Source organism: Meles meles, chromosome 8 (assembly GCF_922984935.1).
Source record: "Meles meles chromosome 8, mMelMel3.1 paternal haplotype, whole genome shotgun sequence".
Classification (NCBI taxonomy): Eukaryota; Metazoa; Chordata; class Mammalia; order Carnivora; family Mustelidae; genus Meles; species Meles meles.
In genome coordinates, this window is record NC_060073.1 from 104,984,623 (window position 1) to 104,999,480 (window position 14,858).

General features: G+C 53.5%; 1 protein-coding gene across 2 annotated transcripts; it reads left to right on the forward strand.

The window, feature by feature from the left end:
* Positions 1-58: 58 nt before the first annotated feature.
* HYOU1 (hypoxia up-regulated 1) lies at positions 59-11,533 on the forward strand. 2 transcript variants are annotated; one of them, XM_046016511.1, is made up of 26 exons: positions 59-197; positions 1,067-1,164; positions 1,384-1,477; positions 1,656-1,734; positions 1,871-2,025; positions 2,119-2,195; positions 2,489-2,670; positions 2,892-3,007; positions 4,102-4,294; positions 4,506-4,640; positions 4,788-4,870; positions 4,993-5,125; positions 5,297-5,484; positions 5,685-5,823; positions 6,350-6,410; positions 6,548-6,627; positions 6,994-7,179; positions 7,326-7,498; positions 7,722-7,809; positions 7,925-8,047; positions 8,223-8,356; positions 8,489-8,573; positions 9,191-9,425; positions 9,516-9,563; positions 9,846-9,896; positions 10,027-11,533. In XM_046016511.1, exons 2-26 carry the CDS (start codon positions 1,074-1,076, stop codon positions 10,089-10,091), a joined length of 2,994 nt encoding a protein of 997 aa, XP_045872467.1. In that variant the 5' UTR covers positions 59-197; positions 1,067-1,073; the 3' UTR covers positions 10,092-11,533. The 2 variants fall into 2 exon arrangements, with proteins under 2 accessions (XP_045872467.1, XP_045872466.1); XM_046016510.1 differs by having other exon boundaries at positions 76-246.
* Positions 11,534-14,858: the final 3,325 nt, after the last annotated feature.

Below are 14,858 nucleotides of genomic sequence, written 5' to 3' on the forward strand. Positions count from 1 at the left end.
CGCGCGCCGGGGCGGCGGGGGCGGGGCCGGGCGCGCGGCGCAGGGCCGGGCGGCGGAGGCTCCAATGAGCGCGCGCCGCGTCCGGGGCCGGCTGGTGCGCGAGACGCCGCGGAGAGATTGGTGGCTAATGTAACAGTTTGCAAACCGAGGGGAGTTGTGAAGGGCGCGGGTTTGGGGGCGCGCTGCCGGCCTCGTGGGTACGTCCGCCGCCGCGTTTGTCCCAGAGCTGGGGCCGCAGGAGCGCAGGCAAGCGGTGGGGGGGTGGGGTGGGGATGGCGATGGGAGCGGGCCACCCCTCCGGGAGGAGGCAACGTGCTAGCTCCGGGGGCGGGTCGGTAGCTGGAGCGAGGCCGCACGGATGCCGGTGCGCTTGGCCCCGAAGCTCGGTCCCTGGGGCGCCCCCACGTCTTAGGGGTGGGCCGGGCCGCGTTTCCGGGAGTGGGAGCCCCCGCCTTCGCCAGGTGAGGCTTAGGTGAACTCCGGGGACTCGTTGCCCGCCCGGCGAAGAATCTTAGCGCTCCTGGTACGGCGTCTGTGTAGGCAGCGGGGCCGGGGGTTGGGATGGAGAACGGGGGGCGGGGTGGGACACCCCAAAGGGATACCGAGAAGGAGACAGGCCCTTCTAACATCCCAATCTCCTCCAACGTCACCACCTTTCAGTTCCCGTCCAGGCCCGGCCTGGCTTTCCCCAGCCAGCGGGGGAGCTCCAGGTGTAGGGAGGTAGTTGAGCCCTGGGCGGAGATTCTTGGTCTCCCCCAAGGTGTCTGACAGAAGGGGCAGGGCTAGGGTGCGCCGGTTATAGCCTATGCAGTGGACGGAAGGTTCTGGTCTCCTTTCTTCCGTCCTGGTACCTTTCCTTGTTTAGGGATGTACTGGATGGAGCCCAGGATCCTTTGTGTGATTAGAGTCCTGGGTCATTATCAGAAGGGAGAGGAGGGGGATGTAGGCTACTAAGCCCCGGGGAGACGGTGGAGTATGAATCTTAAAGCTTCTCTGTTCTGGGATGAGGTTCTGTCTTCTTCACACAGGGCATCCGGTTACAAGTGTTGTTTTTCTCCTCCCTCAGAGGCACAATGGCAGCCACCATCAGGAGGCAGAGGCCGCGGAGGCTAGCCCGTTTGGCTGTGATGGCTGTGCTCTTGGCTGACCTGTTGGCACTGAGTGGTGTGTACCCCAGGAGCAGGCTCATAAATGAGCGAATGATGAATGATCCATGGCGGGAGCAGAGCTTCTGGTTGGAAGCCTCTAGACTGGAGTTGCTGAATCTAGTCCTTTATCTTTTCACTTTTTTACCTTTTCTGTGGAGAGAGGTGTCCTTCGGTTAGAGGGGACTCAAGAATGTGGGGGAAGAGGGGCGAATTGACAAATCTGTTTCCTTTGCAGACACACTGGCTGTGATGTCTGTGGACCTGGGCAGCGAGTCGATGAAGGTGGCCATCGTCAAACCCGGAGTGCCCATGGAAATTGTCTTGAACAAGTGAGGGCCACCCCAGTGTCCGGGGTGGGGAAAGAGGGGAGTCTGTGCTCCAAGCTAGTGTGTATGCTTCCTAGGGCCCCCAACAGTCTGGTGTCTGAGTGGTTGTATTTGGGGGGGTTGGGGCTCCTGAGTCCACACCCTGCTATAGGCACCTGGGCCCTGCATCTCCTCTCTTCAGGGAATCCCGGAGGAAAACCCCAGTGACTGTGACCCTGAAAGAAAATGAAAGATTCTTTGGAGACAGTGCAGCAAGCATGGTGAGCTTATTAGCAGCCTGGAGTGGTGGGCAGAGGGGAGGAGATGACAGACCCCAGAGCCTGAGCCCTTATCGACCTCTGATGTGAGAGGTAGGTGACGATGGGCTCAGGAGCCTCATACTCTATTCCTTCTCAGGCCATCAAGAATCCAAAGGCGACACTGCGTTACTTCCAGCACCTCCTGGGGAAGCAGGAGGGAAACCCTCATGTGGCCCTTTACAGAGCTCGTTTTCCAGAGCACGAGCTAGGCTTTGACCCACAGAGGCAGACCGTGCATTTCCAGATCAGCCCGTGAGTGCTCTGCTGGGGACGGCGGGCTCAGGCCCGATGGGCTCCTCTAGTGCTCACAGTTGTCCTTGCCTCTAACTACTCACTTTCCCCCAGGCAGCTACAGTTCTCGCCTGAAGAGGTGCTTGGCATGGTTCTCAACTACTCCCGTTCCCTGGCTGAGGATTTTGCTGGTGAGTAGCTAAGGTGGGGCTGGTGGTGGCCAGGTTCCCTAGGGTCTCCTAGCGGGGCAGCTTCGCCTCCCAGGGATCCTTCGGCACTATTAGAAGATATCTTCGCTTTGGTTATCCGGGGAGCTGCTCCTGGCATCTACTGGGCCGGGGACGCTGCCAAACGTCCTACAGTGCATAGGACAGCCCCACACAGCAAAGAGTTATTTGGCCCAAAATGCCAACAGCACCAAGACTAGGAAAGTGTCATCCAAGGCATGGAGCTGGTGGGAGCCCCGTTCTGTTGTCCTCTGTAGAGCAGCCCATCAAAGACGCGGTGATCACGGTGCCGGCCTTCTTCAATCAGGCTGAGCGCCGAGCCGTGCTGCAGGCCGCGCGCATGGCCGGCCTCAAAGTGCTCCAGCTTATCAACGACAACACTGCCACAGCCCTCAGCTATGGGGTCTTCCGCAGGAAAGATATCAACACCACCGCCCAGGTGAGCCAGGGAGGAACTTCCGGCCAGAGGGTGGCTGGTTTTGAGGATGGAGGCCACTCGGCGTGTTTGGCATCTCGTGTGCATGGTGGGCCTTTGCCAGGATGCTGCAAGAGATTGGCCCTCTCGGCCGCTTTTGGAGCTTTTCAGCCTCAAGCAGACAGTGGGTGTCGCGGCTGGAGTTAGATGAGGTTCCCGTGAGCATTGTCTTGGTGTCTCTGCAGAACGTCATGTTCTACGACATGGGCTCTGGCAGCACTGTGTGCACCATCGTGACCTACCAGACAGTGAAGACCAAGGAGGCGGGGATGCAGCCGCAGCTGCAGGTCCGGGGTGTGGGGTAAGTCGCTCCTGGACTCACTGAGACACCCTCGGGTCGGGGCAGTCACTGCTGGGCTCGCTGAGACACCCTCGGGTCGGAGCTTCTCGGAGGGGCAGCCGCCTCATTTTCCTGCACGAGTTCTCTCCTAAAGCATCGATCATCACGGGGTACCTCTTGGAAGAACCAGGGGAAGACGGGGAGGGAGGAGGACGGTTTGGAAATTTTGAAAGGCAGGGACCTTTCTGAGCGGCTTCTAAGGAAACCTGTAGACCACATGCAGTTGTTTCGCTGTTCTTGTCTTTTCTGGTGTACTTGTTGACAGCGTTGTCTTCTCTCTCAAACCCATTCCTTTCTGGCCAGCTCTCCTGCCAGCGCTTGAGTCCAGGCTGCTATCATCTCTGACCTGCAGGGTTCGGAAAGGTCTCCTTGCCTCCAGTGCGGCCTCCTTCCAGTTTTTTCTCCTCATTGCAGCCAGAGGGTTTTTTTCAAAATGCTGACCTGATTATAATCTGTTTCTTTTAAAAAAAATCCCTCATACCTTTTACGTTAGCCTGTGGGAGCCCTGACTCCTCCCACTTGTCTCTACCCAGAGCCCTTTGCTCTTTGAGCGCCAGCCGCGCCTGCCCTCCTTGGGAACATACTGGGCTGGCTCCCACCGCGCGTCCTTTCGGGTACTGTTCTCCCCTCTCGAGTTGTTTTCCCTCTTCTCCGCCTTGTTACCTCCACTCATCCTTCAAATTGCAGCTCAATTATCACAGCTCCACAGAACCTTCCTGATATCAGCAAGTAGGCGATGCTTCCCTTTTCTGTCTTCTGACGCTGTTGCTTGTCTGTCCGTCATAACTCATGGGGTGGTACACGCTTCACGTTCATGTGTTTTTTCAGTGCCAGGTTGTAAACTCCTCGGCCGCAGGGATCCTGGTTTTTTTCTCTCAGTCACATGCCCTGAGACCAGCACATAGTTGACGCCTAGTAAATATAGCGAATTAGAGGAGGAGGCGACCTGTCACTGAGGTGTCAGCCACGTACGTGAAACAAGAGTCAGGATCCTGGGTCGATGAAGGAACCCTGTGTGTTCCTCACACTTTTCTCTGTCACTGTTTCCTGAATAGATTTGACCGCACCCTGGGGGGCCTGGAGATGGAGCTCCGGCTGCGTGAGCACCTGGCTAAGCTTTTCAATGAACAGCGCAAGGGCCAGAGAGCAAAGGATGTGCGGGAGAACCCCCGTGCGATGGCCAAGCTGCTGCGGGAAGCGAATCGACTCAAAACCGTCCTGAGTGCCAACGCTGATCACATGGCACAGGTGCCCGCGCGTGGCTACCTGAGGGAAAATATTCCCCGCCTGAGGGGAGAGGACCCCAGCCTCCCGGGCTAGGCCGCTGGCGTGTGGTGTGGCCCATCCCTTCTTCCTCGGCCTCCTGCCATCCCCCCAAAGTCCCAGTCCCTCGGTTTCTGGCCTGCCCAGCCAGAGGAGGACCTGGGTGGGAACTCTGACCTGCCTCATCCTCCCCCAGATCGAGGGCCTGATGGACGATGTGGACTTCAAGGCGAAAGTGACCCGAGTGGAGTTTGAAGAGCTGTGTGCAGACTTATTTGAGCGGGTACCTGGGCCCGTACAGCAGGCCCTCCAGAGTGCCGAGATGAATTTGGTAAGGGGGAGTCACGCGTGGGCCTGGGGTGGAGAGATGGGTGGGAGAGAGGGTGACGGGTTGGTGGGCAGGAGTGTTAAGGAACGAGTCAGCCCTGCGGAGGAGGGCTAACACGCAGCTGTTGTGTGTCCCATTCTTTCTCTGCAGGATGAGATCGAGCAGGTGATCCTGGTCGGCGGGGCCACTCGGGTCCCTAAAGTTCAGGAGGTGCTGCTGAAGGCTGTGGGCAAGTGAGTGTGGGGGTTGAGGCGCTGGGGCTGGGGCTCCGGGGCTGGGCGGCTGCAGGGCTGAGGAGAGGGCGGCCGGGCCGGTTGCTCCAGAGACCACGTGCTGAAGCACGGGACTTCCACAGGGAGGAACTAGGGAAGAACATCAACGCAGACGAAGCAGCTGCCATGGGGGCCGTGTACCAGGCAGCCGCACTCAGCAAAGCCTTCAAGGTGAAGCCATTTGTAGTCCGAGATGGGGTCATCTACCCCATCCTGGTGAGTAGACCTGTCTGATCGGGTGACAAGCTCCCTTTACCTCACTGAGCACGCTCCCTCTGTCTGCTCTAGCCTGTCCCCTTGTTTCTCTGCCCGCTGACATTCTCCGCGTACCCTTACCCCAGACCTGCTCCCGCTCTCCAGTGTGCCTCCTCTCTGCCTGCTGTGTAGGTGGAGTTCACGAGGGAGGTGGAGGAGGAGCCTGGGGTTCGGAGCCTGAAGCACAATAAGCGTGTTCTCTTCTCTCGAATGGGGCCCTACCCTCAACGCAAAGTCATCACCTTTAACCGCTACAACCACGACTTCAACTTCCACATCAACTATGGCGACCTGGGCTTCCTGGGGCCCGAGGATCTTCGGTGAGAGGGGGTGGTCGGGATGGGAGGGAGGGTCTGGGACCACAGGGCTGACACGGGCAGCAGGCTGTGCGGTCACGGTTGGGGTGAGCATCTTCTGGGAGGAAAGGGGAGATATTTCATGCCGGGAAGCTATGTAGTCTAGAGCTGGAGGAGGCAGGCTGGGTGAGCTCCCTAGAATGGCTCTTTCCTCCCTCAACTAGGGTCTTCGGCTCCCAGAATTTGACCACGGTGAAGCTAAAAGGTGTGGGTGAGAGCTTCAAGAAGTATCCTGACCACGAGTCTAAGGGCATCAAGGCTCACTTCAACCTGGATGAGAGCGGTGTGCTCAGCCTCATCAGGGTGAGAGCAGGAGGCGGCCCTGGGTACAGGCCAAGGGCCCAGGTCCCACCAGCCTTCTCAGAGTGGTTCCTCCATATGGTATTAGAGCATAAAAATCAAGAAGATGAGAAGGAAAAGTCTTGTCTCTGAACACAGCTAACCGGGGATTTGCTGTGGTGTTTTCAGGGCCTATAAGTGCTTACGAGTGTTGTAAAGTTCAGGACCTGTAGGATGGCTAAGTAAGTCATTCTCAAAGAGTAGGTCTGGGGTTAAAATCTTTCAAAACACACTGTGGGAAATAATGGTCCATTCTGTTGTCGAGTAGAGAAGTGCAGGGCTCGGGAAAGGAGCTAGGACTCTGTCTTCAGAGGGCTCGTAATCAAAGGGGACAGAGGTGACTTGGCTCCGGAACCGGTAGAAGGAGGCTGGTGAGGGACTAGGGCAGCGCCACAAGTCACCCGGATGCGCGTGAGTAGACGCCCACGGTGACAGGATATTTCTGGGGGAAAGGTGGCTTAGCATGTGTGTTTCTTCACCCTGTTTTCAGGTGGAGTCTGTGTTTGAGACCCTGGTGGAGGACAGTCCCGAGGAGGAATCCACTCTGACCAGTAAGATGAGCATGTGTGCGTGTGCGTGCGTGAGGGAGGCGGTGTTTGTATGCGTTGGGGGCGGGCAGGCCTTGCCCTTGGGTGAGGTGGCGTCACTGCTGTGGCCCTTTTGACTTTTGGGGCTTTCTTCCTCGCAGAACTCGGCAACACCATCTCTAGCCTGTTCGGAGGGGGCACAACGGCAGACACTAAAGAGAACGGTACAGACGCCGTCCAGGTGAGGCCAGCATGGAGCCAGGGGAGCTCAGAGGAGGGAGTGTGCGCCCCAGGAGTGGCAGCGGAGGCAGGGATTGGGGTGGGCTTTCCAGCTGCCTGGGACTAGCTAGACTACCCCTTCCCCTGCCCAGTGAACCAACCATCCTCTGGACTCCAGGCGGCCCCTGTGCTCGGAATCCAGGGCACATTCCCCTCTTCTCCAAGCCCTTGTCCTTTGTCCGACTAGGCCACCGTTGCCATCCAGTCATCTGTCTGCCCCCACGCTGTGCTGGCAGCCGCAAGCCTGGGGGACGCGGCCTGGCTGGGCCTTAGGCTCTGCCTCAGTGACGGTTTCCTGCGGGGGGGGGCGTCTGTGATTGTTTCCCAGGAGGAGGAGGAAAGCCCTGCTGAGGGGAGCAAGGATGAGCCTGGGGAGCAAGCAGAGCTCAAGGAGGAGGCTGAGGCCCCTGCAGAGGACATTTCTCAGCCCCCATCCACTGAGCCCAAGGAGGATGCAGCCCCTGAGGAAGAAAAGGCTGCAGAAAAAGAAAATGAGGAAAAGTCTGAGGCCCAGGTGAACTGCAGGCTCCGAATAAGGCCAGGGTGGCCCCAGGGGCTAAGGGAATAGATGCCTGCCTTGTTGCTTGTCCCCAGAGCCCCGCCTGTGGAGAATAGAAGGGCCTAAGCTTTTCCTGATACGCTCCTCTCTTTCCCCACTAGAAGCCAAGTGAGAAAAAGGAAACAGGGTCTGAGGGTGTTCCTCCAGCCCCAGAGGAAGAAAAGAAGCAGAAGCCTGCCCGGAAGCAGAGAATGGTAGAGGAGATTGGGGTGGAGCTGGTGGTCCTGGACCTGCCTGACTTACCTGAGGAAGAGCTGGCCCGCTCAGTGAAAAAGTGAGTAGAGACTGTGTGTGTGTGTGTGTGTGTGTGTGTGTGTGTGTGTGTGTGTGTGTGTGTGTGTGTGTAGGGTGTGTGTGTGTGTGTGTGTGTGTGTGTGTAGAGTGTGTGTAGGGTGGGCAGGATATGGAATCCCTCCCCTGGGAGGGAGAGCTGTCTGACCCAGGGTCCGAGTTCAACATGCTCTCTCCCTCATGCGTGATTCTTTTTTGTCCCACAGACTTCAAGACTTGACACTCCGAGACCTAGAGAAGCAGGAACGGGAAAAAGCTGCCAACAGCTTGGAAGCTTTTATTTTTGAGACCCAGGTTGGTAGGCTGGGAGGCACGCCTGCCCTGCGTCTGGTGTCTGACGAGGGTCTGGCTCTATGAGCCTTGCCCTCAGGGGCTCGGTGCATGCTTGGGCCTGTGTGCTCCTCCCTAGGACAAACTGTACCAGCCTGAGTACCAGGAAGTGTCCACCGAGGAGCAGCGTGAGGAGATCTCTGGGAGGCTCAGTGCGGCCTCCACCTGGCTGGAGGACGAGGGCTTTGAGGCCACCACCATGGTAAGCGGCCTCCCAGGACCTGGTGGGTGGGATGGGAGCCCTCGCTTTCCTCTCCAGGGTCAGAGAAGATGAGGAGAGTTGGGGTGTGAAGCTGTGATTGGGATGCAGGGCTGGCTGCAGGGCCGGCCTCTCCTCCCTTCATCGCCTCTGCCCACTCCCGCCCCGCATCCCTCAGATGCTGAAGGAGAAGCTGACTGAACTGAGGAAGCTATGTCATGGGTTGTTTTTTCGGGTGGAAGAGCGCAAGAAGTGGCCTGAACGGTTGTCTGCCCTTGATAATCTCCTCAACCATTCCAGCATGTTCCTCAAGTGAGCAGCCCCTTTGCTTTTCTTCCCAATTCAGTCCTGCCAAGCCTCAGTGTCCTTCAGCTTCCCATGCCCTGCGTGCACACCCCTGACCCCTCTTCCTCTTGGGCTCACCATCTCCTTTCTGGCTTCCAGGGGTGCCCGGCTCATCCCAGAGATGGATCAGATCTTCACTGAAGTGGAGATGACAACGTTAGAGAAAGTCATCAACGAGACCTGGGTAATCCGGGTGCAAATTCTCCCGGGGATCCTCGCCCTGGCAAGGTGTCCAAGCTAGGCAGCATGGGAGATGCCGAGTGATGGAGACTGAGCAGCCGCCGCCTCCTGGCCTCGCAGCTGATTGCGATGGGCCGTGTCAGATTAGCCCCAAACAAGGGTCATGGCCATGCCTGAGTTGTCAGACTGGAGTAGCAGCAGAGCCCATTCCCATGATGTTTGAGCTCCAAGGAGCTGGGGCTTGAGCTGCACTCAGCAAGTGGGCCTGGGTTCGGGGAGGTGAGGAGGACTGGTCACAGGAAGCAGAAACTTCCCTTTTGGATGTGTGGGGAACATCTTTGAATCAGAGCTCTAGAAGCGCAGAGACAAGGGAATAATCGAGAGGTTCGGCTGTAGTCGGTTCCAAGTAAGCCCCAAGCGCGTCGTTTGGGACTCCTTTGTGGAAAGCCTCGGATGCCATTTTGAGGAGCCTGCCTCCCCTTATGGGGCTGACAGCCAGGTGGAGTGGAGTGGTTTGTGATGTGAGGGCAGAGTCCAAGGCTGCTTGGGGTGTATTTCGTCTGGGGCAGATGTCTGCGGGCTCCAGGGCTAGCTCTCAGCTTGTCCTGGCCTCACCCACAGGCCTGGAAGAACGCGACCATGGCCGAGCAGGCCAAACTTCCCGCCACAGAGAAGCCCGTATTGCTCTCAAAAGACATTGAGGCCAAGATGATGGCCCTGGACCGTGAGGTGCAGTATCTGCTCAATAAGGCCAAGTTTACCAAGCCCCGGCCCCGACCCAAGGACAAGAACGGGACCCGGGCGGAGCCTCCCCTCAATGCCAGTGACCAAGCGGAGAAGGTCATCCCTCCACCAGGTGAGGGCAGGGTGCCCACTGCGGGTGCTACTGGGCAGGAAAAAGGCCTCTCCTTCCCGGGACTACATTTTATCCCTGGTTTCCTTCCAGGCCAGAATGAAGATGCAAAGCCCATTTCAGAACCTGAGAAAGAGACTCGTGAGTTGGGGAAAGTGATTGGGAATATGGCTGTTGCTTAACCTAAGGGTTGGCACACTGGCAGGCACAGCTGGTTTCTGGAAGGTCCACAAGCTGTGAGTGGCCATTACATTTTTAGGTTATTAGACACATACACACACACGCACGCACACACACAAAGAGGTGTGGCCCACAGCTCCTAAAACATTTATTGTCTGGCTTATTACAGAAAAAGTTTCCCAACCCCTCCATTAGCCCCTTCCTCCCTTCTGCAGAGGCTGACCTTTTCCTTCCCAAAAACAGGATCTGAACCGGCAGATGCTGAGCCTCTGGAGCTGGGAGGTCCTGGAGCAGGTGAGCGTGGAACTGGGGCTACCTGGGAAGCCTGGTTGGGAGGTCCTGGGGTGGGGGGGATCTGCACAGAATGGAGCCAGGTCACCTTGGTTTCACCTGCTGGCATCCCTTTGCTCTTCCCCACTCCCAGCGGAACCGGAACAGAAGGAACAGCCAACAGGACAGAAGCCAACTTTGAAAAATGATGAACTATAACCCCTGGTTCCCGTCCATCCCGCCCCCTTCTCCTACCTCCTCTATTTATTAAACATCGAGGGTCGGGGGAGGGGTTGCTCCTGCCCTCACAGGCTTCAGTTCCCTGTCTCTCACCTTGATCGGAGGTGCGGAGAAGGGGACGGAAGGGACAGTTCACCAGTTCCTTCTGCAATGGTTCTGTGGTAAAAACTGAAATTGCTCGATTTCCTAATCCCACCCCTGGTTCCCTACCCATCCAGGCCCTAATTTGGGAAAAATCACTATTATGTCTTAATTCTTTGCCTGTGGGTAGGTGAGAGATTGACCGTGAGGGGTCAACGGACCTGGCAGGGGGAGGGATGCCCTGGGATATTAGAGAGTCTCCAGTCTTTTCTGTCCTCGTTCCCGCTCCCTCTTCCACCAAGAAGTCCGCCCTACAGGGGCCAGTATCTACAGAGCCTTGGTTACCAGGTCTGGTTTCTGAGTGCCTATCTTTGCTCTTTTCTTCTCCACGGTCTTGTCTTTCCCTAAAAGGCCTCATCCCCAGTGACTCCTCTTCTCATGGTTTCCTTGCCTTCCTGTGGCAAGTTAGGCAGCCGTCTGCCTCCTGCCCAAGCCCTTCCATCCGGGCAGGCTGCAGCAAAGCTAGATTAATCCCCACCTGCTTGTGCACCCCACCCCCCTAGCACTCCCCCCTGCGGTGGCCAGAGTAGGCAGGGAGAAAGCGAAGGAGGGAATCCAGCCACCTCTGTGGGAGAGGTGTGTGCAAACCCAGAGCTCCCACTTGCGGGCTCTTGGGCTCAGGAGAGCGTGCGGAGCGGCCAGCGTGGGATGCCAGCCTCCTGCGAGCGCTGTCGGAGTCTGCATGGACCCAGTAGCCTGTCCCTCCATGTCTGTATGACTCTTGGCCCCCTCCTTTCTCCTCTTTTGCCCATCCAGACATAGCCTTGCCCTGGCCCCCTAGCCTCCTGGGCTGACCAAAATGTGCTTTCTACTGTGAGCCCCTATCCCAAGAACCTGGGAGAAGGAGAGGCCGTGGTGTGAATGTAAAAAGGCCACCTCGCCCTTTTCGTGGCAGGCCTTGTGGGGGACGGAAGGGGGTAGGGGCTGGCCTGCCTTTCTTGAGTTGCTCTGCTGAGATGGGGGCTCTTAACCCACCGTGCCCATGTTGGGGAGCCTACCCTCCGTATCCCGGATGGAGCAGTAGCCCCAGCTGCCACCCAGCTCCCAGGGTAAGGGGGAACCTGGTTGTGTCTGTCTTCTGTCCTTTTTTTTTCTTTTCTTTTTTTTTTTTTTTTTTTTTTTTGCCACATTGGCAGAAATGAGACCGCAGGGTCCCACCCCGTCCTGTATGTTTGAATTCTTTCACTAGCGGTTGAGGCTGGTTGGACAGGTTTGAGTCAGATTGTACTTTGGTCCATTGTTAATTGAGAAACTGTTTCAATAAAATATTCTTTTCTACAGTTTTTGTGCCGTGATTTTTAAAAAGTTTTTAAAATTTATTTGTCAGTGAGAGAGAGCACAAACGGGGGTCGGGGGCAGCAGGCAGAGGGAGAAGCAGGCTCCCTGCTGAGCAAGGAGGCTGACGCAGGGCTCCATCCCAGGACCCTGGGATCATGACCTGAGGTGAAGGCAGATGCTTCATCGACTGGGCTGCCCAGGCATCCCTTGTGCTGTGATTTTTTAAACGTTTGTTTCCTGAGTATAGACAGTCCCATGTTTATTAGAGAAAATTTGTAAGAGGAGTTTGAATCTCAAAATTACATACACTAGTACCACAATATTAACATTTTGGACCCAGTTGAGATTCATATGTGTTAAGTTGTTTTGTTTTTTCATGAAAACAAAACTTTTTATTTTTCCACTGACATTTTTGGACTTCTATGTCCCAGACTTCTTTAGGTGACAATCACTTTTTAAGATGACAACCCCATTTTGCAAATAAGAAATTGACAGTTCATGGGGCGCCTGGCTGGCTCAGTCAATAGAGCAATGAGACTTCATCTCAGGGTTGTGGGTTCAAGCCCCATCTTGGGTGTGGAGCCTACTTACTTACTAACTAGCTAGCTAGCTAAATAAATAAATAAATAAGTTGATAGTTGACAGTTCATAAAGGTTTCAGTTATGGACCCAAGGAATCAGGTGTTAAGTCCCTCAACTATGTCCGAACTTAATTCTGATCTGTTAGCCCTCGCTGTTAACTGCTCTGATAGGAGAAGGTGTTGCTAGACATTCACCACTCAATTAATTCACCGGCACAACTAATTTGGGTTGTTCATCAACCCAAACTGGATGGAACCGTATTTTACCAAAGGAAGGTCACTCCGGTCATTAATCTCTTACATATCTAAGATGTTTTTCTCTAAAGGCTAAACACGTCAGACAAGTTTTAAGCCTAGAAGTCTTTTTTTTTTTAATAGACTATTTTTTTGAGCAGTTTTAAGTTCACACCAAAATTGAGCAGAAAGTACAGAGACTTCCCATATACCCTCTGGCGCCAGACAAGCACAGTTTCCCCACTGAAACCATCCCTCACCAGAGTAGTATAGTCATAATAATCTATGACCCCATATTGATTTTGTCATCACTCAAAGTATAGTTTACATTAGGGTTCAGTCTTGAACTTGGACATTCTTCAGTTTTGGACAAATGTAAAATACATGTAACCACCATTACATGTCATATAGAGTAGTTCCACTGCCCAAAATATTTCCCATACTCAAGTCTCTTCGTCGATCCCTCCCTTCCCCCTCCAGCTCCTGGCAAACAGACCTTTTTGCTGTCTCCATAGTTTTGCCTTTTCCAGAATGTCATCTAGTTGGAGTCAGACAGCCTGTAGCCTTTCAGACTGGCTACTTCTGCTTAGCAACATGCAAACGCATTTCCTCCATGTCTTCGTGGCTCGACAGCTCATTTCTTTGTAGCTCGGAATAATACCCCATTGTCTGGATGCACCATGGTGTAGCCATTCACCTAATGAAAGACATCTTGGTTGCTTTTCCAGGTTGTGCCAATCATGAACAAAGCTGCTATAAATCTCTGCGTCCAGGTTTTACGTTTTTCAACTTGTAGCGGTATGTAATTTTACATATATTTATTTTTTAAAAGATTTTATTTATTTATTTGACAGAGATCACAAGTAGGCAGAGAGGCAGGCATTGAGAGAGGAGGAAGCAGGCTCCTCACTGAGCAGAGAGCCCAATACAGGGCTCGATCCCAGGACACTGGGATCATGACCTGAGCCGAAGGCAGAGGCTTTAACCCACTGAGCCACCCAGGTGCCCCTGCATATATTTTTAAATTAATGTCATAAGCATGCCATTAGCAATTTTAAATATAAAAGTAGTGAGCTTTTAATAGCCATTCTTTTGGAAGGATTGATTTTTACATTTTGAGTTTACATTTTGAGTTCTCTAGTTTCTACCATCAGATGGGCATTACTAACAACTCTGTAATACACTGAATAGATATTCCATGCTTTCCTTAATCTTTCATATGTTACTTTCATCTGTTAATCTTTCATCTGTTTCTGCTTTTCAGTATTGCAAATAACAATGACTACCTTTGGGCTCAGTGTTGTTTTCATGATCTCTTAGGTTACATTAGAAGGTAGGAATATTTAAGGCAGTGGTTCATTTGGGGCAGTTTTCCAGAAGACCTTTGGCAATGCTTGGAGACATTCTGGGCTGTCAAAATGGGCGGGGGGGTGGGGAGGAGAGATATTACTGGTATCTAGTGGATAGATGTCAAGAATGCTGCCAAGCATCCTACCATGAACAGAGAACAGCCCTCCCCACCACAAAGAATTACCTCGCCCAAAATGTCAATAGCGTTGATACGGAGAAACCCTAATCTAAATTCTTCTTTTAATTCTTTGCCATTGTGGATGGGAAGCAGCATCATTCGTTGATTAAGCACATAGGTTTTAGTGTCCAACAAATTAGGAACTAGGTAGTAACCTATTCCTGAGACAAATCATTTGGCTTTGATTTTTCTTTTTAAAGCAAGATGAGACCTAACCTCACATGGTTTCTTTCTTTTTTTTTTTTTTTTTAGATTTTATTTATTTATTTATTTGTCAGAGAGAGAGAGAGAAAGAGAGAACACAAGCAGGCAGAGTGGTGGGCAGAGGCAGAGAGAGAAGCAGGCTCCCTGCTAAGCAAGGAGCCCAATGTGGGGCTTGATCCCAGGACCCTGGGACCATGACATGAGCCAAAGGCTTAGCAGACTGAGCCACCCAGGCACCCCCCTCAGATAGTTTCTAAAACCAACACAACATTAGTACTTTAATTTTGCCAACCTGATAAATTAAAAAGTGGCTTTGATTTTATTTTAGAATTGAGGTTGGGCATCTTAAGTGCTGCTTGTATTTTCTTTCTCTGTGAGCTATCACTCCTTACCTCTTGTCCCTTTTTCTCTTAGGTTCTGTTGGTCTTAATGACCTTTCAGGATTCTCACTCTATTAAGGAAATCAGTCCTTAATCCATGAATTGTAAATATATCTTACCCAGTTTAGGTTTTGGCTCTGTATATGGTCTTCAGCATAAATTTATTTTAGGTAGAACTTACCATTATTTTTGTATGGCTTTTAGGCATTTGTTGTGGTGTGGTCATCGCCATTCCAAGATAATAAGAATGTTTCCATGCTTTTGTCTAGTATTTATGGTTTTAGTTTTTTGTGTTTAGACTTTGGATCCACCTAGAGTTTATGGTTTTTTTTTTTAAGATTTTATTTATTTATTTGACAGAGAGAAATCACAAGAGAGGCAGGCAGAGAGAGAGGAAGGG

Coding starts and splice junctions, on each gene's coding strand:
- HYOU1 (XM_046016511.1), top strand. CDS start 1,074: ATGGCAGCCACCATCAGGAGGCAGAGGCCGCGGAGGCTAGCCCGTTTG. Junction 1,735..1,870: donor GAGACAGTGCAGCAAGCATG/GTGAGCTTATTA, acceptor ATTCCTTCTCAG/GCCATCAAGAATCCAAAGGC. Junction 7,810..7,924: donor CTTTTATTTTTGAGACCCAG/GTTGGTAGGCTG, acceptor GCTCCTCCCTAG/GACAAACTGTACCAGCCTGA.